The following is a 24103-nucleotide window of genomic DNA, read 5'->3' as shown; positions in this document are numbered from 1 at the left end:
GCGTCCGTCCGAGCGGAAGGAAGACGCGGGGAAAAAAGAAACATCGTGAGGCGCGTCCCCTGGACACTTTGACTCAACCCGAGCCTGAGCTCAGCCCAAAGCCCATTCCCATGGAATCCACCTGTCCCAGGGCTGGGCTCAGGCCCAGGGTGACTAAAAAAGGAAAAAAGGGTGCGGAGGCGGAGGCCTCTGATGACATGGAGGTCTCTGAGTCTCCGCGCCCAAGTGCGAAAAAGAGGAGAAGGCACCCCTCCACAGAAATAACACAGGGCCCTGAGGTGCAGGGCCCATCTGTTGGAGGGGAGCTGCCTCCTGTTTCTGGTCCTCAGGTGCCCCCTACCGCCACCACCAAGGCTGCAAAGTCCGGGCAGGTGCTCCCTATTCCTCAGGATGGAGGGGAGGGGATGGCCCCGGTACGTGAGGCCCCTCCTGAAGGAGTAAGTGGGGCCCTGCTTGTGGTGGGGGAGCCTGGGGAAACCGCCCATTCCGCCACTGCTACTGGGTCGGGTGTCCTGAATGAAGGGGAGGGCGAGGCCCCAGAGGGTCGGGCCTCCCAGCCGGAGTCCACCACCAACCAGGAGACACCCGACCCAGTTATAACTGAGAATGCTGCCCCATCTGCTGGGCCTGTGGGTGCTGGCGGAGCGGGAGATGGCCTCCTCTCGCCGCCTCCAGTCTCGGCTCCGGCTGGTTTCCCGGAGTCCGGAACTTCTGTCTCCCCTGGACCAGTCATTGGCCTGGGGATGGAGGTGGAGGGGGGTCCTGAACCGCTGGTGCCTACAGGCTCCAGTTTCACAATAGAACCCAGAGAGGACTCCTCCGCCATCGATCCTGGGGGTGGGATCGTGACGGAGGCGGGACCAGCTGGCGCAGCCGGGACGTCCGCCCCACAGTGTGTGGTGGATGTGTCGGCCGCTGGCGGTGACGACCCGGAGGAGGATGGGGATTCGGTGCGGGGCACGGAGGATGATCTTGATTCCATCGCCAGTGAGGTGGTGGAGTCCCTCGTGCCTCCCACCGAATCTCCTCTCATCCCCACGGCGGAACTCCGGGATTTCCTCGCGGCTTGCAGAGGTTGCCGCAATAAAGTACAGCTGGCCCTCGACCGTTGGTCGAATCTGGCGCTGATCATCCAGTCCGTCCGTGCCGCCCTTAAGATAGCGGGCAAGCACGCGGACGTGAAACTGGTTGAGAGGCGCCGTTTTAATGTGTTCCTCAATGGGTTGCTGGGGGAGTGGAGGGCCAGGTGCACTTCCACTCCCTCCTCACAGTGAGGTGTTGGTGACGGGTTTTAAGTACCTTTGACATGAAGATAACCATAGCCAGCCTCAACATCAACGGCAGCAGAGGGGCTCACCGCAGATTTCACAATCTCTCAGTCCTTAGGGAAGGGAGATACGCGGTGAGCTTTCTGCAGGAAACCCACACCGTTCCGGGAGACGAAGCCACCTGGCTCCTGGAGTGGCAGGGTGGGGTCTACATGAGTCACCTCACCCCTATTTCTAGTGGGGTGGCTATCTTGTTGGCCCCGACTTTTCAGCCGGAGATCTTGGGGGTCAAGGAGCTAGTGCAGGGCCGCTTGCTCCACCTCGCCGTTCGCCTGGGTAGCGTGCCGCTCCACTTTGTGAACGTGTACGCGCCCAGGCCCGGCGCTTTGCAAGCGTGCTTCTTTGAAGAAGTGTCCGCTCTCTTGTGCTCCACCGATAGCGGCGAGTGCATCATCCTCGGGGGGGATTTTAACTGCACCCTCGAGGTGGGGGATCGCTCCGGTCCCCAGCGCGGCCAAGCGTCGGTGGAGAAGTTGAGGGGACTGATCAGCTCCCTTAACTTGGTGGACGTCTGGCGGAATCTCCATCCCGACTCCAGCGCCTTCACGTGGAGGTCTGGAGGAGGGGGGTCGCGAATCGACCGCCTCTACATTTCGCAGGCGTACGTCTCCCGCGTCTCGGCGGCCTCCATGCGGCTGGTGCCGTGCTCGGACCACCGCCTGGTGTGGGCGGAGTTCACTCCGCTCCGCACGCGGGCGGGGTCCGCGTACTGGCACTTTAACAACCGGCTGCTGGAGGACGTGCGATTTCGGGACTCGTTCTGTCGATTCTGGGCCGACTGGAGAAGGAAGCAGGGGGGCTTCCCCTCCTTGAGGCTATGCTGGGATGTGGGCAAGACTCACATCCGCGTCTTCTGTCAGGAGTACGCGAATGGGTCGACCAAGAGGCGGGAAGCCGAGATCGGGCGCCTTGAGAGGGAGGTTCTCGACTTGGAATCCCGCCTCGGTCATGCCGTCGCGGACCCGGCCCTGTGGCAGGCGTACAAAGAGAAGAAGGGCGCGCTGAGGAACCTGCAGCTCATAGGGTCCCGAGGCGCGTACGTGAGGTCGCGGATCCAGATCCTGGAAGATTTGGACCGCGCCTCACCCTTCTTCTACTCGCTGGAAAAATGGCGGGGGGTCCGTAAGCAGCTCGTCGAGCTGCTGGCCGACGACGGATCCTCCATCACGGATCCGGAGGGAATGGGCCTCCTGGTCCGGACGTATTACAGTGCGTTGTTCTCTCCGGATCCGTCCAGCGAGGATGCGCGCAGAGTTTTGTGGGAGGACCTGCCGCAGGTCAGCCCGGAGGGCGCCGAAGGATTGGAGGCTCCGCTCACGTTGGCGGAGCTGACTGGCGCCCTCCACCAGCTCTCGAGGGGCAAATCCCCAGGGCTGGATGGGTTGACCGTGGAGTTCCTCAGGGCGTTCTGGGACGTCCTGGGGGACGATTACGCGCGGGTCCTGGGGGAAAGCCTGGCGACCGGGGAGATGCCCCTCTTGTGGAGCAGGGCGGTCATCGTCCTGCTGCCGAAGAGGGGCGATCTCCGCCTGCTTAAAAACTGGCGTCCGGTCTCCCTCCTCAGCACGGATTATAAGATCTTTGCCCGGGCTATGTCTACCCGCCTGGGCTCCGTGCTGGCCCACATGATCCACCCCGACCAGTCCTACACGGTCCCGGGCCGGTCCATCCAGGACAACATCCACCTGGTCCGGGACCTGATCCATCTTTCCCAGAGGACTGGTCAGTCGGTCGCCTTTCTCTCCCTCGATCAGGAGAAGGCGTTCGACAGGGTGGATCACGATTACCTTTTCGGGACTCTGCGCGCTTTCGGACTCGGGCCGCATTTCGTGGCCCGGGTCCGACTTTTATACGCCGCCGCAGAGTGTCTAGTCAAAGTTAACGGGTCCTTGACGGCGCCCCTTCGATTTGGGAGAGGAGTGCGTCAGGGGTGCCCCATGACCGGCCAATTGTATACCATCTGCGTGGAGCCCTTCCTGTGCCTGCTTCGCAGGGGGTTGACGGGATTGGCTCTGCGCGAGCCGGCCATGCGGGTCGTCCTCTCGGCTTACGCCGACGACGTGCTCCTCGCAATCACAGATCCCGTTGACTTGCGGAGGATGCGCGACTGCCAGCAGACCTTTTCTGCCGCGTCCTCCGCGAGGATCAATTGGGAGAAATGTTCCGGACTCCTGGTTGGTCAGTGGCGGGTGGACTCCCTGCCGGAGGAGATGACACCTTTTGCGTGGAGCACCACGCACCTCCTCTATCTGGGAGTCCACCTTAGCCCCGCTGAGGAAGCCTGGCCGGCAAACTGGCAGGAGTTGGAGGCGAAAGTCACCGCTCGGCTGGGGCGCTGGACAGGACTGCTCCGAGTGCTTTCCTACAGGGGCCGAGCGTTGGTCATAAACCAACTGGTGGCCTCCATGCTGTGGTACCGGTTGGTCACTTTGGCCCCGCCCCCTGTATTTGCCACCAAGATCCAGAAGAAACTCGTCGATTTCTTCTGGGGCAAGAGGAAACACTGGGTCTCTGCCGCGGTCCTGAGTCTCCCGATCGAGGAGGGCGGTCAGTCGCTGGTGTGCGTCCGCACCCAGGCTGCGACTCTCCGCCTTCGGACCCTGCAGAGATACCTGTACGTCGAGCGTCCTCCCAGATGGTGTGCGCTGGCGACGTATTTTTTCCGCCAGTGTCACTGCCTTCAAGACGACACGCAGCTCCCGGTGGAGTCCGTTAGCCGCGCCTCTCTGAGGGAGTTGCCTGTCTTTTATCGGGATCTTTTCCGAGTCTGGAACATGGTCGCCTCCAGTCAGGGCGCTCCCCCGCCGGCGGAGGAGAGCGCCTCGGCTGTCCGGGCGGCCGACTCCGGGGACGGTCCGGCGGGCGGAGGAGTAGCCGAAACCCCCGGGACGCCCCTCACTGCGGGTGGCGAGGGGGCTCGGGAGTGCGGAGCGCTCCCGGCCGAGCTGACCCCCGCTCAGCCGGAACTGCTCATCGGACCCAGGCCCCGAAACCCTCCTCGGGAGCCGGTCCCGCACAACCCGAGCCGCCTCTCGGAAATGCCCTCCGTGCCATTCCAATCGGCGCGGAGGGGTTTCCTGTACGGGCTGCTCCTGCACACTCTCCACTTCCTCGCCCTCGTCAGCCGGCCGGACGCGCCCTGGCGGTCCGCGTTGCCATCTGGCGGCGAGGGGAAACCCCGATGGAGGTCTCTCTACGCGGGAGTCTTCCCCCTTTACATCGGGGACCTGGGGTGGAGGGTGCTGCACAGAGCAGTCCCGTGCAATAGGCTTTTAAGTAGGTTCACGGACTCCCAGGCCACCTGTACTTTCTGCGGCCTGGACGAGTCCGTGTTCCACATTTATATGGAGTGTGCGAGGTTGCAGCCCCTATTTGAGTATCTGAAGGGGCTGCTCCTCAAATTCTGGCTGCACTTCAGTCCCACGCTCCTGATCTTTGGGCACCCGGTGCGGAGGGGCTCGGGCCGGGAGGAGGATCTCCTCGTCGGTCTGCTCCTGGGCCTGGCCAAGGTGGCAATTCACAGGTCCAGGTTGCGGGCCGTCGGGGGTTCCGTCCTCCCCGATTGCCTGCCCCTCTTCCGCGGTTACGTTCGCGCCCGGGTGTCCCTGGAAAAGGAGCATGCGGTGTCCGCCGGTATGCTTGAGGCCTTCCGCGACCGGTGGGCACCGCAGGGACTGGAGTGCATCGTCGACGCCGAGAATGGCATTTTAATTTGAGTTTTTTGTTTATTTATCTGTTTTAATAAAGAAAAAAAAAAAAACGGGGTTAGATACAGAGTAAAGCTCCCTCTACACTGTCCCCCATCAAACACTCCCAGGACAGGTACAGCTCGGGGTTAGATACAGAGTAAAGATCCCTCTACACTGTCCCTTCAAACACTCCCAGGACAGGTACAGTACGGGGTTAGATACAGAGTAAAGCTCCCTCTACACTGTCCCTTCAAACACTCCCAGGACACGTACAGTACGGGGTTAGATACAGAGTAAAGCTCCCTCTACACTGTCCCCCATCAAACACTCCCAGGACAGGTACAGCTCGGGGTTAGATACAGAGTAAAGATCCCTCTACACTGTCCCTTCAAACACTCCCAGGACAGGTACAGTACGGGGTTAGATACAGAGTAAAGCTCCCTCTACACTGTCCCTTCAAACACTCCCAGGACACGTACAGTACGGGGTTAGATACAGAGTAAAGCTCCCTCTACACTGTCCCCATCAAACACTCCCAGGACAGGTACAGCACGGGGTTAGATACAGAGTGTATCAGGTTTTCCTGGATTGTCTGTAGAAGCTGGGATTGTCCTCCTTAGAGCAGAGAAAGTTAAGGGGAGATTCAATAGAGATGTTCAAAATTATGAAGGGTTTTGATAGAGGAAATAAGGAGAAACTGTTTCCAGTGGCAGGAGGGTCGGTAACCAGAGTGACACAGATTTAACGTAATTGGCAAAAAAGTGCAGATGAGGGTTTTTTTTTCTACACAGGGAGTTTTTGTGATCTGGAACGCGCTGCCTGAAAGGGCGGTGGAAGCAGATTCAATAGTAACTTTCAAAAGGGAATTGGATTTTTTTTGTTTGCACTGGAGTGCTTACTTGGGTTGCATTAGAGTGCTATAGTGGAAGTTTGGTGACTGAGGAAGTTCGGTGAGGAGCTCCTTTCATTTCCTACCTGTCCTCAGAGTCAGGGGAGCTGAGAGCTTCCAAAGAGCACAGCTGACTGGGAGAAGACTCGGAGGGCGGAGTTCCGGACCGGTAAGTATAAAAAACTTACCTCTGGTAAAAAAAAGAGAGTGATGTCACAGGAAAGCTGTGACCTGATTGGCTGGTAGGGAATTTTTACTGAATTTGAAAATAAAACATTGATAAAAATTTATTAAAACCCTAATTAACTAATTAATAAGTAGAGTAACTAAACCAGAGGGAGGAGATTACTGTATTTAGTTAGCATTTAATATTTATAGTCGGAATCTAGCACTAAGGACCATATAGTTAATTATAACAATTTAGTAAGGATTTAATAAGTATTTATTTATTTTAAATTAATTTATTAATTAGTGCTAGAAATGTCAGTCAGAGGGGTGAAGTGCTTCACCTGTGAGATGTGGGAGGTCCGTGACGCTTCCAGCGTTCCGGACGACTACATCTGCAGGAAGTGTACCCAGTTGCAGCTCCTCACAGACCGCATGGATCGGTTGGAGCGGCAACTGGATGCACTTAGGAGCATGCAGGTGGCAGAAAGCGTCATAGACAGGAGTTTTAGAGAAGTGGCTACACCCAAGGTGCAGGCAGGTAGATGGGTGACCGCTAGAAGGGGCAGGCAGTCAGTGCAGGAATCCCCTGTGGCTATCCCCCTCTCTAACAGGTATACTGTTCTGGATACTGTTGGGGGGGATGGCCTATCAGGGGAAAACAGCAGCAGCCAGAGCAGTGGCACCACGGCTGGCACTGTTGTTCAGCAGGGAGGGACAAAGTGCAGAAGAGCAATAGTTATAGGGGACTCTATAGTCAGGGACACAGATAGGCGCTTCTGTGGACGTGAAAGAGACTCCAGGATGGTATGTTGCCTCCCTGGTGCCAGGGTCAAGGATGTCTCTGAACGGACAGGGGGCATTCTGAAGGGGGAGGGTGAACAGCCAATGGTTGTGGTACACATCTGTACCAACGACATAGGCAAGAAGAGTGACGAGGTCCTGCAGGGGGAGTTCAGGGAGTTAGGTAGAAAGTTAAAAGACAGGACCTCTAGGGTTGTAATCTCGGGATTACTCCCTGTGCCACGTGCCAGTGAGGCTAGAAATAGGAAGATAGTGCAGATAAACACGTGGCTGAACAGCTGGTGTAGAAGGGAGGGTTTCAGATATCTGGACCATTGGGATCTCTTCAGGGACAGATGGGACCTGTACAAGAAGGACGGGTTGCATCTAAACTGGAGGGGCACAAATATCCTGGCTGCGAGGTTTGCTAGCGTCACTCGGAAGGGTTTAAACTAGTGTGGCAGGGGGGTGGGAACCAGAGCAGTAGGACAGCAAGTGAAATAAATGATGGGGAACGAGTAAATAAGGCCAGTAAGACTAAGAGGAAGAGCAGGCAGGGAGATGTTGCTGAGCACAGCGGGACTGGTGGTCTGAAGTGCATTTGTTTCAATGCGAGAAGTATAACAGGTAAGGCAGATGAACTTAGAGATTGGATTAGTACTTGGAACTATGATGTTGTTGCTATTACAGAGACTTGGTTGAGGGAAGGACAGGATTGGCAGCTAAATGTTCCAGGATTTAGAAGCTTCAGGCGGGATAGAGGGGGATGTAAAAGGGGTGGGGAAGTTGCATTACTGGTTAAGGAGAATATCACAGCTGTACTCCGGGAGGACACCTCGGAGGGGTCATGCAATGAGGCAATTTGGGTGGAGCTCAGGAATAGGAAGGGTGCAGTCACGATGTTGGGGGTTTTCTACAGGCCTCCCAACAGCTAGCGGGAGGTAGAGGAGCAGATATGTAGACAGATTTTGGAAAGATGTAAAGGTAACAGGGTTGTAGTGGTGGGTGATTTTAACTTCCCCTAAATTGACTGGGACTCACTTAGTGCTGGGGGCTTGGATGGGGCAGAATTTGTCAGGAGCATCCAGGAGGGCTTCTTGAAACAATATGTAGATAGTCCAACTAGGGATGGGGCCATACTGGACCTGGTATTGGAGAATGAGCCCGGCCAGGGGGTCGAAGTTTCAGTAGGGGTGCATTTCGGGAACAGTGACCATAATTCCATAAGTTTTAAGGTACTTGTGGATAAGGATAAGAGTAGTCCTCGGGTGAAGGTGCTAAATTGGGGGAAGGCTAATTATAACAATATTAGGCAGGAACTGAAGAATTTAGATTGGGGGCGGCTGTTTGAGGGTAAATCAACATCTGACATGTGGGAGTCTTTCAAACGTCAGTTGATTAGAATCCAGGACCGGCATGTTCCTGTGAGGAAGAAGGATAAGTTTGGCAAGTTTCGGGAACCTTGGATAACGTGGGATATTGTGAGCCTAGTCAAAAAGAAAAAGGAAGCATTCGTAAGGGCTGGAAGGCTAGGAACAGACAAATCCGTTGAGGAATATAAAGACAGTAGGAAGGAACTTAAGCAAGGAGTCAGGAGGGCTAAAAGGAGTTATGAAAAGTCAATGGCAAACAGGATTAAGGAAAATCCCAAGGCTTTTTATACGTATCGAAAGAGCAAAAGGGTAACTAGGGAAAGGGTTGGCCCACCCAAGGACAGAGAAGGGAATCTATGTGTGGAGCCAGAGGAAATGGGCGAGGTACTAAATGAGTATTCACCAAAGAGAAGGACTTAGTGGATGATGAGTCTCGGGAAGGGAGTGTAGATAGTTTCGGTCATGTCGTTATCAAAAAGGAGGTGTTGGGCATCTTGCAAAGCATTAAGGTAGATAAGTCCCCAGGGCCTGATGGGCCCAGAATACTGAGGGAGGCAAGGGAAGAAATTGCTGGGGCCTTGACAGAAATCTTTGTATCCTCATTGGCTACAGGTGAGGTCCCAGAGGACTGGAGAATAGCCAATGTTGATCCTTTGTTTAAGAAGGGTAGCAAGGATAATCCAGGAAATTATAGGCCGGTGAGCCTTACGTCAGTGGTAGGGAAATTATTAGAGAGGATTCTTCGGAACAGGATTTACTCCCATTTGGAAACAAACGAACTTATTGGCGAGAGTCAGCATGGTTTTGTGAAGGGGAGGTTGTGTCTCACTAACTTGATTGAGTTTTTTGAGGAAGTGATGAAGATGATTGATGAAGGGCAGTGGATGTTATCTATATGGACTTTAGTAAAGCCTTTGACAAGGTCCCTCATGGCAGACTGGTACAAAAGGTGAAGTCACACAGGATCAGAGGTGAGCTGGCAAGATGGATACAGAACTGGCTCGGTCATAGAAGACAGAGGGTAGCAGTGGAAGGGTGCTTTTCTGAATGGAGGGATGTGACTAGTGGTGTTCCGCAGGGATCAGTGCTGGGACCTTTGCTGTTTGTAATATATATAAATGATTTGGAGGAAAATGTAGTTGGTCTGATTAGTAAGTTTGCGGACGACACAAAGGTTGGTGGAGTTGCGGATAGTGATGAGGATTGTCAGAGGATACAGCAGGATATAGATTGGTTGGAGACTTGGGCGGAGAAATGGCAGATGGAGTTTAATCCGGACAAATGTGAGGTAATGCATTTTGGAAGGTCTAATGCAGGTGGGAAGTATACAGTAAATGGCAGAACCCTTAGGAGTATTGACAGGCAGAGAATTCTGGGCGTACAGGTCCACAGGTCACTGAAAGTGGCAACGCAGGTGGTTACGGTAGTCAAGAAGGCATACGGCATGCTTGTCTTCATCAGTCGGGGCATAGAGTATAAAAATTGGCAAGTCATGCTGCAGCTGTGCAGAACTTTAGTTAGGCCACACTTAGAATATTGCGTGCAATTCTGGTCGCCACACTACCAGAAGGACGTGGAGGCTTTGGAGAGGGTACAGAAGAGGTTTACCAGGATGTTGCCTGGTCTGGAGGGCATTAGCTATGGGGAGAGGTTGGATAAACTCGGATTGTTTTCACTGGAACGATGGAGGTGGAGGGGCGACATGATAGAGGTTTACAAAGTTATGAGCGGCATGGACAGAGTGGATAGTCAGAAGCTTTTTCCCAGGGTGGAAGAGTCAGTTACTAGGGGACATAGGTTTAAGGTGAGAGGGGAAAAGTTTAGAGGGGATGTGCGAGGCAAGTTCTTTACCCAGAGGGTGGTGAGTGCCTGGAACTTGCTGCTGGGGAAGGTGGTGGAAGCAGGTACGATAGTGACGTTTAAGAGGCATCTTGACAGTGAATAGGATGGGAATAGAGGGATACGGACCCCGGAAGTGCAGAAGGTTTTAGTTTGGGCAGGCATCAAGATCGGCGCAGGCTTGGAGGGCCGAATGGCCTGTCCCTGTGCTGTACTGTTCTTTGGATAAATACCTGAAGGGGGGAAATTTGCATGACTGTGGGGAAAGAGCAGGGGATGTGGGGCTAATTGGATAGCTCTTTCAAAGAGCCAGCACAGGCACGGTGGGTCGAATGGCCTCCTTCTGTGAGATTCTATGATTTAAATCTGGAGGTATATTTGGTGAGGTTTCGTGCGTTTCTTACTCCCATTCCAGGCACAGACTCTAGCAACACAAAAGCAAAATACTGCAGATGCTGGAAATCTGAAATAAAAACAGAAAATGCTGGAAATACTCAGCAGGTCTGGCAGCATCTGTGGAGAGAGAAACAGAGTTAATGTTTCAGGTCTGTGACCTTTCATCAGAACTGGTCTGGATTATAGGATGTTAAGCAGCATAGATTGTTAAAGCCTCTGATCAAATGCACAAAGTCTGAAGGATTCACAGTGCTGTTCACAATTCATCATTGCACTCCTTTTAATGGTAAAATAGAAAGGGGCAAGTACAGAGGTTGAGTTTAACAGTCGTACTGTTTCCTTACAACAACAGTCAGTAGCAGCACAAGGCAACCTCTCCATTCACTGCCATTGGTGGAGAACAACAGAAACTCTAAACACATTCACAGACTGACCCTCTCACCCACACAGACCAAGAGACTCACACACAGTCACAGACTGACCCACTCACACAGACTGACCCTCTCACCACACAGACCAACAGACTCACACAGACTCACAGACTGACCCACTCACCCACACAGACCATCAGACTCACACACACTCACAGACTGACCCTCTCACCCACACAGACCATCAGACTCACACACACTCACAGACTGACCCACTCACCCACACAGACCATCAGACTCACACACAGTCACAGACTGACCCTCTCACCCACACAGACCAACAGACTCACACACACTCACAGACTGACCCACTCACACAGACTGACCCTCTCACCACACAGACCAACAGACTCACACAGACTCACAGACTGACCCACTCACCCACACAGACCATCAGACTCACACACACTCACAGACTGACCCTCTCACCCACACAGACCATCAGACTCACAGACTGACCCTCTCACCCACACAGACCAAGAGACTCACACACAGTCACAGACTGACACACTCACCCACACAGACCAACAGACTCACACTCACCCACACAGACCAAGAGACTCACACACAGTCACAGACTGACCCACTCACCCACACAGACCAACAGACTCACACACAGTCACAGACTGACCCACTCACACAGACTGACCCTCTCACCACACAGACCAACAGACTCACACAGACTCACAGACTGACCCACTCACCCACACAGACCATCAGACTCACACACACTCACAGACTGACCCTCTCACCCACACAGACCATCAGACTCACACACACTCACAGACTGACCCTCTCACCCACACAGACCATCAGACTCACACACACTCACAGACTGACCCACTCACCCACACAGACCATCAGACTCACACACAGTCACAGACTGACCCTCTCACCCACACAGACCAACAGACTCACACACACTCACAGACTGACCCACTCACACAGACTGACCCTCTCACCACACAGACCAACAGACTCACACAGACTCACAGACTGACCCACTCACCCACACAGACCATCAGACTCACACACACTCACAGACTGACCCTCTCACCCACACAGACCATCAGACTCACAGACTGACCCTCTCACCCACACAGACCATCAGACTCACACACTCACAGACTGACACACTCATCCACACAGACCAACAGACTCTCACACCAACAGACTCACACTCACCCACACAGACCAACAGACTCACACTCACCCACACAGACCAACAGACTCACACACACTCACAGACTGACACACTCACCCACACAGACCAAGAGACTCACACACACTCACAGACTGACACACTCACCCACACAGACCAACAGACTCACACTCACCCACACAGACCAAGAGACTCACACACAGTCACAGACTGACCCTCTCATCCACACAGATCAACAGACTCTCACACACTCATACAGACTGACACACACACCCACATTCACAGAGCGACACACTCTCACAGATCAACAGATTCACAGAATGACAGACTCTCACCCGCACACTCACACATCACATACACTCACGTAGAACGAGAGACTCCCACAGACTGACACCCACATGCTCACATACACACACACAGCCCAACAGACAGACACACACACTCCATAGACTGACAGACTCTCAAACACTCAGACACACTGACATAGTCACACACAGAGTCAGAGATAGACAGAAAGACACACACATGCACAGACAGACAAATAGACACACGCCAGATGGCCACATATGGCCACACAGACACGGACATGCCCCCACATGCACACTCACAGACACACGCAATCATAGACCTACTCTTGTCTACACATACGAACCAACACACACATATAGATGCAGACAGATATGTAAACCCCCACGCAAGCACACATGGAGATGGACCCCCTCCCCCCAACACACACTCACACATGGCCCCACATATACTGACGCACATAGATATAGTAACAAAGACAAACTATACACGGAGACAGAATCAGATATACAGATTGACGCACACACAAATACATATGTGGAGATATGCTCACACGCTTTCACTCACACATACCCACAACTTTGCAAAAGAATGAAACAATATTTGAACAGTTGATAATTGGAGAGTTCATTAATGTGATGGTGTAGTTTGGACATCAGAATCTTTTTGATTGGCTGGATATGAAATATTTAAACTCTACAAACACGCCTGGATTGAATTCAGAACAGAATCTTAAATAACCATGTGCTACAATGGGGAAAATACTCTAGTTAATACGATGCACCTCACACTAATATCGAATACACAGATGTTAAATGAGTCTTTACAATGTGTCACTGACAAGCTGTGACACAATATACCACATGACAGACTTGATGCAGAAACCATTTCTCAAATAATTACATCTCTTCAGAATAAACAGCAAATTCCTTCCAGTAACAGATGAGGCAGCTGAGTGTAATGCTGCTGTAGGTTAAATGCAGGCAACAGCGAGGGTGTAATCCAATTAGTCCGACAGTTGCATATCCAAATGATCCCTCCCACTCCTTTGGTCAGTGGCTGTAACCAACATGTGGCACAGTCTTCTCCAGGCAGCTGAGGTGGGGAGTGGGGGAGGGAGTGAGATGGGAGGAATCGCTCTCCCCCACACTCCTCGCAGTTTGAAGATTGAGTGATGGTGAGGACGCCTCTGATCCATCAGCTGGGATGGTCGCCATGGTTACTGCCCGCTCCTGGTGTGATTCTCACTGTGGGTCCCAGGCACACTGGCAACAGTGCAGCTCCTCCTCTCCTCAACACTGTAGGCAACACAGGGAGGGGAGGAGACGGAGAGGTGGGAGGGCAGGAGAGAGTGGGAAGGGGTGTGGGGGAAGGAGGCATGCGAAGGGTAAGAGAGGGGGAGGAAAGGAGAGGGTGGAAGGAAAGAGGGTGTGGGGAGAAAGGGAGGGGGAGTGGAGAGGAGAGGGTGGAGAAGAAGTGGGTGTGGGGGAAGGAAGGGGTGGGGGGGGGGGAAGGAGGGGTATGAAGAGGAATTGAGGGGGAGGAAGAGAGAGGGTGGAAGGAAGGAGGAGGATGAGGAGGAGGAGGAGAAGGGGAGAGGAGAGAAGGGGAGGAAGTGGAGGGAGAAGAGCGAGTGCAGAGGGAGGGGGTGAGGAGAAGGGAAGGGGGAAGAAGGGAATGGAGAAGGAGGGGACGAGAACATGGAGGAAGGGGGAGAGAGAGGAGGTGCTATTCTGTCCATTGATTCCAATCTTAGTTCTGTTGAGTTGGGAATCCGGGATGGACAATGCTTATCAAGAAAATCCCTCGTGGAGAGAGGAACAGCTCAGAAACAAAGCTAAAACTGTCAATTTTGCTAAGTGTCCTTTCTACAGAATACATATATACCTGCACAGGTCTACAGATCTATATATCTCTATACTGAGGGTATCATTGTGTAAATGAAGGAGTTTTGTGTTGCCTTACAATTCATCAGATTTAATAATGTGAAACAGTGTGACATTATACAGAACCTGGTGACCATTGTTCCAGGTGTAAAGGGCTCGATCCTTGGGATTATAATCCAGCATGGAAATGTGGGAGTACTGGTTGTGGAACTGGATGTCAGTGTATTCATAGCTGGAGGTGTTGGTGTTGTATGAGTAGTAAACTTTGGCCCCGCCCAGGTGTGAGTTGGTCATGTACAGTGTGCCACAGATCATGAAGGCCTCTCCAGCACTGCGTTTTGGGTAACCCGTGTTCCAGCTCTGCACCACCTCCAGGGTCCCCAGGTCCAGCTTGCTGATGACGATGTTCCCCGCGTTCTGATTGGTGGCGTAGACGGCCCACAGCCCCCCCTCGTCCACCATCAGGTCGATGTCTGAGTGGCCTCCCCAGGAGTAAGGGTACATGTTGTTGTAGCCCGCGTAGTCCAGGCTCCGCTGCGTGAGCAAGCGCTCGGTGGGGATGTGAAACTTGATGATAATATGGCTCTGGTACTTGTTGAAGTACAGGGTCTGGTTGTAGACCACCTGACCGGTGCCAGACCAGGGATGGGGCAGACGGTGCACTGTGAAATTGTCTGTACTCATGAAGTCCTGCAGGGACTTATAAACACGCACAAAGCGGTTATTATGGTAACCATCCATGTAATAAACCTAGGGAAAAATTAAACAAGATAGCATCAAGATGGGTTCATCAGCTTAATGTAGGAGCTGGATTGAACATCAGAGAACATTGAGGGTGACCTGATTCAAATCCATTCCCATCTTTCCCAGAACTCCATGTCTGAATCTCTCCAATCAGGTTTCTGTCCCTGCCACGGTATCGAAATGGCTATTATGAAAGTCACAAATGACATCCTTTGTGACTGTGACAAATGTAAACTTTCCCTCCTTGTCCTTCTCGACCTGTCTGCAGCCTTTGACACGGTTGATCACACCATCCTCCTCCAACACCTCTCCACTGTCGTCCAGCTGGGTGGGACTGCACTCACCTGATTCCATTCTTATCAATCTAATTGTAGCCAGAGAATCACCTACAATGCCTTCGCTTCCTGCTCCCGCACTGTTACCTCTGGTATCCCCCAGAGATCTATCCTAGAACCCACCCCCCCAACAATTTCTCATCTACACGCTGCCCCTCAGCAACATCAGCCGAGAATACAGCATCAGTTTCTACACGTACACTGACAACACCCAGATCGATCTCACCATCACCTCTCTCGACTGTCTCTATCAGATTGTCTGACATCCAGTCATATATGAGTGTAAATTTCCTGCAATTAAATATTGGGAAGACTTCTGTCTCACTTCAAATGCCATTCCCTAGCTACCAACTCTATCCCTCTCCCTGGCAACTGTCTGATCCTGAACCAGTTTGTTCACAATCTTGGTCACATATTTGACCCCAAGATGAACTTCTGACCACATATTCGAACCATCACTAAGACTGCCTATTTCCACCTACTGCTCTTGTCTCAGCTCATCTGCTGCTGAAACCCTCATTCATGTCTTCGTTACCTCTAGACTTGACTATTCCAATGCATTCCTAGCTGGTCTCCCACATTCTACCCTCCGTAAACTTCAACTCATCCAAAACTCCGCTGCCCCCGTGTCCTAACTAACACCAAATTCCGTTCACATGTCCCCACCGTGCTCTCAGACCTACATTGGCTCCCAGTTAAGCAATGTTTCCATTTTAAAATTCTCATCTTTGCTTTCAAAACCCTCCCTGGCCTCGCCCCTCCCTATCTCTGGAATCTCCTCCAGCCTCACAGCCCTCCGAGATCTCTGCACTCCTCCAATTCTGGCCTCTTGAGCATCCCGATTTTAATTGCTCCACCATTGGTGGCCGTGCCTTCAGCTGCCTGGGCCCTAAGCTCTGGAATTCCCTGCCTAAATCTCTCCACCTCTTTCTCTCCTCCTTTAAGATGCTCCTCAAAACCAACCTTTTTGGCCAAGCTTTAGGTCGCCTGTCCTAATATCTCATGAGGCTTGGTGTCAAATATTTGCTTTATAACGCTCCTGTGAAGCACCTTGGGAGATTTTATTATATTTAAGGTGCTATATAAATACAAGTTGTTGCTGATTGAGGTCCTTAAAATTATGAAGGTGTTCGATAGGGTAGATATAGAGATGTTTCCATTTGTGAAGAGTGTCTAAATCTAGGGGCCATAAATATAAGATAGTCAATAATAAGTGACTGGAGAAGTTGGGATTGTCCTTACAGCAGAGAAGGTTAAGGGGAAATTTAATCAAGGTGTTAAAATTAGAAGGGGATTTGCTAGAGTAAATAAAGAGAAACTGTTTCCACTGGCAGGAGGATCAGTAACCAGAAGACATAGAGTTAAGATAATTGCCACAAAAAAAAGAAATGTAAATGTTTCATGCAGTGAGTTGTTGTGATCTGGAACGTGCTGCCCGAAAGGGCAGTGGAAGCAGATTCAACAGTAACTTTCAAAAGGGAATTGGATAAATACGCGAATGGAAACAATTGCAGGGTTGTGGGGAAAGAGCAGGGGGAGGGGTGTGGCTAATTGGATCGCTCTTTCAAAGAGCCAGCACAGGACAATGGGCTGAACGGCCTCCTTCTGAGCTAAACCATTCATTGATGCTAGTGAAGAGCACAGAGCCGATAATGACAGTGCTGATACTGTACAGGAGAATAAACAAATTATAAACTGGTCCTCCACACCACTCTCTATTCACTTCAACCAATCTCACTCCATCTTTCCAAAACCTGATTTGCAATTCGATTTTCTGACTTAGATGCATTTGCCTTTGATTCAAATTCCACTCACTGGGTAAAGGAGTTTCTCCTGAATTCCCAATTGGATTTATTAGTGACTGTCTTATATTGATGGTCCCTAGTTCTGGTCTCCCCCCACAAGTGGAAACATCTTCTCTAGATCTACCCTATTAAACTTTTTCATCATTTTAAAGACCTTTATTACGTCAGCCCTCTCTCCAGCCTGTTCAATCTTTGTTTACAGTGCTCCAAATGTGCTCTAACCTAGCTTCTGTAAAGTTTAAACATCACTTTTCCGCTTTTCAACCCTATTCCTCTAAAAATGAACCCCACATTGTGTGTCAGTTTTCTCCTCCCTGCTGAGTATTTTCAGCATTTCCTGTTTTTATTTCAGATTTCTAACATCTGCAGTATTTTGCTTTTGCATTAGTGCTCACTTTTAAATGTTGTTTATCTGTTATTTCTCCCACGTGACAGAGGTGCCACACTCCAAAAGCTAATGTGTCTGTTCTCTCCACAGATACAGCCTGACCTGTTGATCTATGTTTGGTAAAGACGGCTCTGAACGTTAGAATGGCTTTCTCAGCAGTGGCCCTGGCTGCACATCGAATATCCTCCACTCCCCATTTCTCCAATCGTTAGAATAAAGGCTTAGTATAACCTCTTTGCTTTTGTACTGTATTCCTCGATACTCAAATCCAGGTCATTAACATATATCAAAAAGAGCAGTGGCTCTAATACTGACCCCCTGCGGAACACCACTGTATACCTCCCTCCAGTGTGAAAAACATTCACTCATCACTACTGTACTTTCTGTCTCTTAAACCAATTTTGTATCCACGCAGACACTGCCCCTACCATCACACGGACTTTTGCTAATAACTTATCCCATGTATGATAAATGTTCCCTCTATGTTCTCTGTATATTTTCTTTCTCTCTACTCTTCCTCCCGCCCCAGCCCCTGCTGAGATTAAATGGCCGCGGGAGACGCCAGAGGTGCGTTGGTGATTGTCGGGATGTACCTTGGTGTCGCCCTCTGGTGAAGCAGGATCAGTCATCCAGGCGCCAAACCGTGATCCGGACGTCTTGACAGTGAGCGGGTTGCTGATCCCCGTCAGTTTTCCGCAGGCTGGAAGTGATGAAGAAAGTGTGACTGGACCGAGTGGCAACAAGTGCAGATGCCAGCCCTGCATCACAGCCGAGCTCTCGGTTTATCGCGACAACTCCTCACTCTGACCCTACAATCTTTGGCCTGTGACCTATTTTCCCTCCTCCCACCCCCTGCTCAACAACAGGATGTGGCCCTAAGGGAGGGGGGGTGGGAAGGAAGGTTTGCTGGAACCTGTGCCCTGGGGGCAGGGTCACAAGTCCTGGCCTGCTCCTTTTTTTTATTCTTTCATGGGATGTGGGCATCGCTGAAGAGGTCAGCGTTTGTTGCCCATCTCTAATTGCCTTTGACAACTTAGTGGCTTGCTAGACCATTTCAGAGGGCAGTTAAGAGTCAACCACATGTGGATCTGGAGTCACATGTAGACCAGACAAGGACAAGGTAAAGATTTCCTTCCCTAAAGGACATTCGTGAACCAGATGGGTTTTTATAACAATTGATGATAGTTTCATGGCATCATTACTGAAACTAGTTTTCAATTCCAGATTTTTATTAATTGAATTTAAATTCCACCAGCTGTCGCGGTGGGATTTGAACCCACGTCCCCAGGGCATTAGCCTGGACCTCTGGATTACTAGTTCAGTGACATTACCACTACTCCACTGCTTCCCCACAGGTAGAGTCTCGAGTTAGATCGTGTATGCCGCTGCGAATTCCTGCTGTGCAGCCAGTTACAAACCCATTTCCTCGTGGCTGTTCTACTCGAACTGTCTCCCTCATCTGAATCTGCAATCAGTCACAAGACTCTCACTAGTGCTGGCTCACCTGGTCGGGTACAGTGGGGTTTGGTGGGGAGTGGGGGAGGAGGTGCAACACTCTCCCCACTTTCTGCACCTTTTGAGCACTGGATATTCCTGACCAGAGGGGCCCAGCCCTCATTGTGATAGTTTCACTGCGATGCCCCTCATGGTCAACTGCCTGTGTTATTCCTATTTCAGTAACCATTTTGCCCCAGCTTGTACAGGACCGAAAGGGTCCTGCTCCCCACTCAGAGCTCAGTGGTTAAATTCCCCATCCTGCCTGTGTGTTAGAGAGCAGCAAGATCCCAAGCTCCATCCTTTGTCTGTGCTGAGCTAACTGATCTCATCTTGAACTAGGTGGTTAGGGAATAACTCCCCTCTGCTCAGTGAAGGGGAAGAAAAACAAAGCTACCAGGGCTTCTTGTTCCTGATCACTATCAGATGACCACCCTCCCGACAAGCACAATGTTGGGCAAGGGGAATGGGAGGGTGGGGTCTTAGGTTTGGCCGTGATGCCTCTGTAGTCAAACAGCCTGTCAACAATCACCACCTATGCCCCCCGTATGAGGCGGGGAGGGAGCGCACTGAAACCCCAGCCACTCAGGCTAGTAGGGGATAAACCTTGTGTGTTTGTGCGTATTTCAGGGGGAGGAGATGGGGAAATGGCGGCTTTTAGGGGTCCCCTTCCCCTCACTGCCTGCATGTGGGGGGAGCAGCCAGAGACCCTTAGGCTCCCACCGTCGCTGCCTCTGATCCGCGTTTCAGCACCCCCCCCTCGGACCCCGAGGGGGGCAGCCAATTCCGCGTAACCCGTTTAAGATGCGCGATTCGGGGCCTACCTAATTTTTGCATGCAGGCCCGAAGCCTGTCCTCAAGATTGGAGACTCGGCCCAGGAGCTCTTCATAGTCGTACGCTCCGATCTCTTCCTGAAGCTCGGCCAGTACAGCCGTGAGATTCGTCGCTTCTGCTTTAAACTGCAACACCAACTTGGCGTCAGCTTTATATTGCTCCAGCACGGGGATTAAAGGCAACAGTTCATCCATTCTCGATTTTAGGGCCTGCAACGGGTAAAATAATCTCTATTCAGTCGCAAGTGTGGAAAAATAAAAATCCCGACAGCTCCCCGCACCCCTGTCTAACGCTACGATAAAAAAATTCCCATTTCTGTCGTGCCTCTACTCCAGGACATCCCAAAGTGCTTTACAGCCAATGAAGTACTTCTGAAGTGTAGTGTCGTTGTAATGTAGGAATCGCAGCAGCCAATTTGTGCACAGCAAGATCCCACAAACAGCAACGCAATAATGACCAGATACTATGTTTTAGCGATGTCGGCTGCGGGCAGGAGACTGGGGAGAACTCCCCTGCTCTTCTTCAAATAGTAGTTGCGGGATATTTTAGGCCCTCCTGAGGGGGCAGACGGGGCCTCAGTTTAAGGTAACATTTGAAAGATGGCACCTCTGACAATGCAGCGCTCCCTCAGTACTGCACTGGAGTGTCAGCCTGGATTAGTGCTCAAATCTGTGTGTTTGTGAATAACGTGCTCCCTAAACTGGCTCGCCCTGGGGCACAGGTTCCACGGGCACTGGCTCTCCCTGGGGTACAGGTTCCACGGGCACTGGCTCTCCCTGGGGCACAGGTTCCATGGGCACTGGCTCTCCCTGGGGTACAGGTTCCACGGGCACTGGCTCTCCCTGGGGTACAGGTTCCACGGGCACTGGCTCTCCCTGGGGCACAGGTTCCACGGGCACTGGCTCTCCCTGGGGTACAGGTTCCATGGGCACTGGCTCTCCCTGGGGTACAGGTTCCACGGGCACTGGCTCTCCCTGGGGTACAGGTTCCACGGGCACTGGCTCTCCCTGGGGTACAGGTTCCACGGGCACTGGCTCTCCCTTGTTTTGTGTCTGAAGGAGCAGAGAGTGAACAGCACACCAAAATAATTTGGGAAAAAAAGCCTTTATTTTTTTTTTTATTTTTTAGAATGCGATTGGGTTAACATGCTTTCAATCACGTAACAAAAGGACATTCAGTAGAGATGCATCAACAATTTTTTTTGATATATTTATAAATAAATTTTTTTTTAAACTATTGGTTAAACGGTTTAACATGCAGGAGAATTCACAGCAAAGATTAACAAGTTAGCTTTATATGTATTAAAGAAAGCCTTAAAATTGTCGTGTGTTTTTTTGATTTTTTTTTCAAAACTATATAATAGTGCAAGGTCAGGAGCCCAAGTCCACGGTTACAAAGAATTGGACTTGTATCTTCGTTCAATCAATGCCGCTTTTCAAAAAAACTTTCTTAAACTTAGCCCTGCAAACAAACAAAAAGTAAGAGCGATACTATTGAGGAGTTGCTGCAATTTCCCACTCGCAGAGACACAAAAACACATTTTCAAACCTGACCCACCTCCACAAATCCAGGCACACACACACCGACAGGCCAGGGTTCCATCGCGGCATTTTCATTTCCTCACTGTCAGTAACATGCTGTCCACGCAACGAGAGATGAAACAATTGCCACCCTCCACATACACATTATTACAAAGAGAACTGACTTCCAAATTGCCACAGCTTACTGGAAGTTATGAAGCAAAATAACTGCACACTAGCAGCTGGGGTAGGGGTCCCACACACACTGACTCTCACTGGGGTACGGGTCCCACACTCACTGACTCTCACTGGGGTAGGGGTCCCACACACACTGACTCTCACTGGGGTACGGGTCCCACACACACTGACTCTCACTGGGGTACGGGTCCCACACACACTGACTCTCACTGGGGTACGGGTCCCACACACACTGACTCTCACTGGGGTACGGGTCCCACACACACTGACTCTCACTGGGGTACGGGTCTCACACACACTGACTCTCACTGGGGTACGGGTTCCACACACACTGACTCTCACTGGGGTACGAGTCCCACACACACTGACTCTCACTGGGGTACGAGTCCCACACACACTGACTCTCACGGGGATACGGGTCCCACACACACTGACTCTCACTGGGGTACGGGTCCCACACACACTGACTCTCACTAGGGTACGGGTCCCACACACACTGACTCTCACTGGGGTACGGGTTCCACACACACTGACTCTCACTGGGGTACGGGTCCCACACACACTGACTCTCACTGGGGTACGGGTCCCACACACACTGACTCTCACTGGGGATATATCTGACAAAAAGATTTTGCTGCACCTTGCACATCTAATTCAACTCAGAAAACATCCATTTAAAAATGAGCCTGATGACTAACTGAACTGAACATGGCTACACCTGAACTGTGAAGGTAAGAGCTACAAGAATAGCAGTGAGAGGGGCAGCTGGTTATGGAAAGCTCCCTCTACATAAGAGGGCAGTAGCTGACCATTTAGATGGATTTCCATTGAGTTAGATTAAGAGAACAAATGAGTGCTAATATAAAGTGGAGACTGATTTACTGTCAGGCTCTTTATCTTGCTGGGAAGTTGCGAATGGGAGCGTCCCACAATCTGCCAACATTCCCATCGGGATAACAGCACGAGTCACAAAGCTGGTGAGCAGGATATCCAGCTGATACCACACAAGGATCCTGCTGGAGACAAACCGAGCTGTGCTTGACCCTGACATGGAACTGTTTCGGCAGCGAGAGATGGGGGGGCAAAGGGGGGTTTGGGCAGGGGCCATGAAAGGGAAGGGGGAAGTGCGATAGAAGGTGGGTGGATGCGAGATGAGGGGGAGACAGAGTGGGGGGGGGTTTGTGAGCAGGAGGCATGAGAGACAGGGTGGGAGTGAGGAGGCGTGATGTGCTTGCAAGAAGTGGGGCGAGAGAGGGGTGGGACGAGCGAGCTGGGGAAGGAGAGGTTGGGGGATCAAGAGTGTGAGGGATAGCGGGAAGGCGGCACGGGGCGAGAGGAGCGGGTGGGCCAGAGGGCGTAGGGTGTAGTTGGGGATGGGGCAATGGGCTAGAGGGGGACCAAGGGGGGACCCCTGAGGGGGACGGGTTGGGGGGGTGGACAACGGGCAACAATAGGGGTAGGCTGAGAGAGTGAGGGCAGGGGCCGAGGGACATTTATCAGTTTTGGGATGTACTAGCAGTGTCTTCAAAGCAAAGCCCAAAGCAGTGTGACGGTGTAAAGGTCACTGGTGAGTCAGGCCAGGAATGTGCAGTGAGCCTTTTATCACTTTACCTCATCAAAGTACTTTGGACAGAGGCAATGGCAAACACTCGGAAACCAAGGTCCAAGCTGAGGCTGCAGTGGTGTATTACATCGAATCTACAGCACAGAAACAGGCCATTCAGCCCATCTGCTCCGTGCTGGTGTTTAAGCTCCATACGAGCCTCCTCCCACCCCCTCTTCATCTCCCCCTATCACCATATCCTTCTATTCTTTTCTCCCTCATGTGTTTATCCAGATTCCCATTAAATGTATCGATATAATTCACCTCAACCACTCCCTGTGGGAGTGAATTCCACATTCTCACCACTCTCTGGGGAAAGAAGTTTCTCCTGAATTCCCCATTGATGTTCCCTAATTCTGGTCTCCCCCACAAATGGAAACATCATCTTCACTTCTACCCTATCAAACCCCTTCATCATTTGAATGACCTCTTTCAGGTCACCCCTCTTTTCTCGAGAAAAGAGCCCCAGTTTGTTCACTCTTTCTGTATCATTCCAGTAAATCTTTTTTGCATCTTTTCCGGTGCCTCTATATCCTTTCTATAACAGAGGCCAGAACAGATCATACAATTCCAAGTGTGGTCTAACCAAGGTTCTCCAAAGATTAATGTAACTTCTCTGCTTTTCAATTCTATCCCTCTGGAAATGAACCCCAGTGCTTGCTTTGCTTTTTAATGGGATTAACATGTGTCACCTCTATTAGTGATTTGTGTATTTGTACCCTGATCCCTCTGCTCCTCAACCCTATTTAGACTTGTATTTTCCAAGGAACATGTGGGTCTTCTTATTCTTCCCATCAACATGTACCACCCGCATAATTATCTGTATTGAAGTTCATTTGCCACACTGTATTTTGTCACAGTTCTCCTCAGTATTACCTACATACCATTAATTTGCTGCCGGTCACTAATTTTGAAATTGTACTTTTGATTCCCG

General features: G+C 51.3%; 1 protein-coding gene across 2 annotated transcripts in view; it reads right to left on the bottom strand.

The window, feature by feature from the left end:
• Positions 1-10740: 10740 nt before the first annotated feature.
• Positions 10741-24103, bottom strand: part of LOC137347552 (noelin-like) — a 53577-nt gene continuing 40214 nt past the window's right edge. For both annotated transcript variants that reach the window (XM_068012026.1, XM_068012025.1), the window contains exons 4-6: positions 19838-20057; positions 18113-18219; positions 10741-14997 (exon numbers count right to left, since the gene is read on the bottom strand). In XM_068012026.1, coding sequence (XP_067868127.1) covers positions 14323-14997; positions 18113-18219; positions 19838-20057 — 1002 coding nt within the window. In that variant the 3' untranslated portion in view covers positions 10741-14322. The remainder of the gene's footprint in view (positions 14998-18112; positions 18220-19837; positions 20058-24103) is intronic.

Source organism: Heterodontus francisci, chromosome 32 (assembly GCF_036365525.1).
Source record: "Heterodontus francisci isolate sHetFra1 chromosome 32, sHetFra1.hap1, whole genome shotgun sequence".
Classification (NCBI taxonomy): domain Eukaryota; kingdom Metazoa; phylum Chordata; class Chondrichthyes; order Heterodontiformes; family Heterodontidae; genus Heterodontus; species Heterodontus francisci.
Note: the sequence above shows the minus strand (reverse complement) of the source record. Positions and strands in the feature narration are given on the sequence as shown.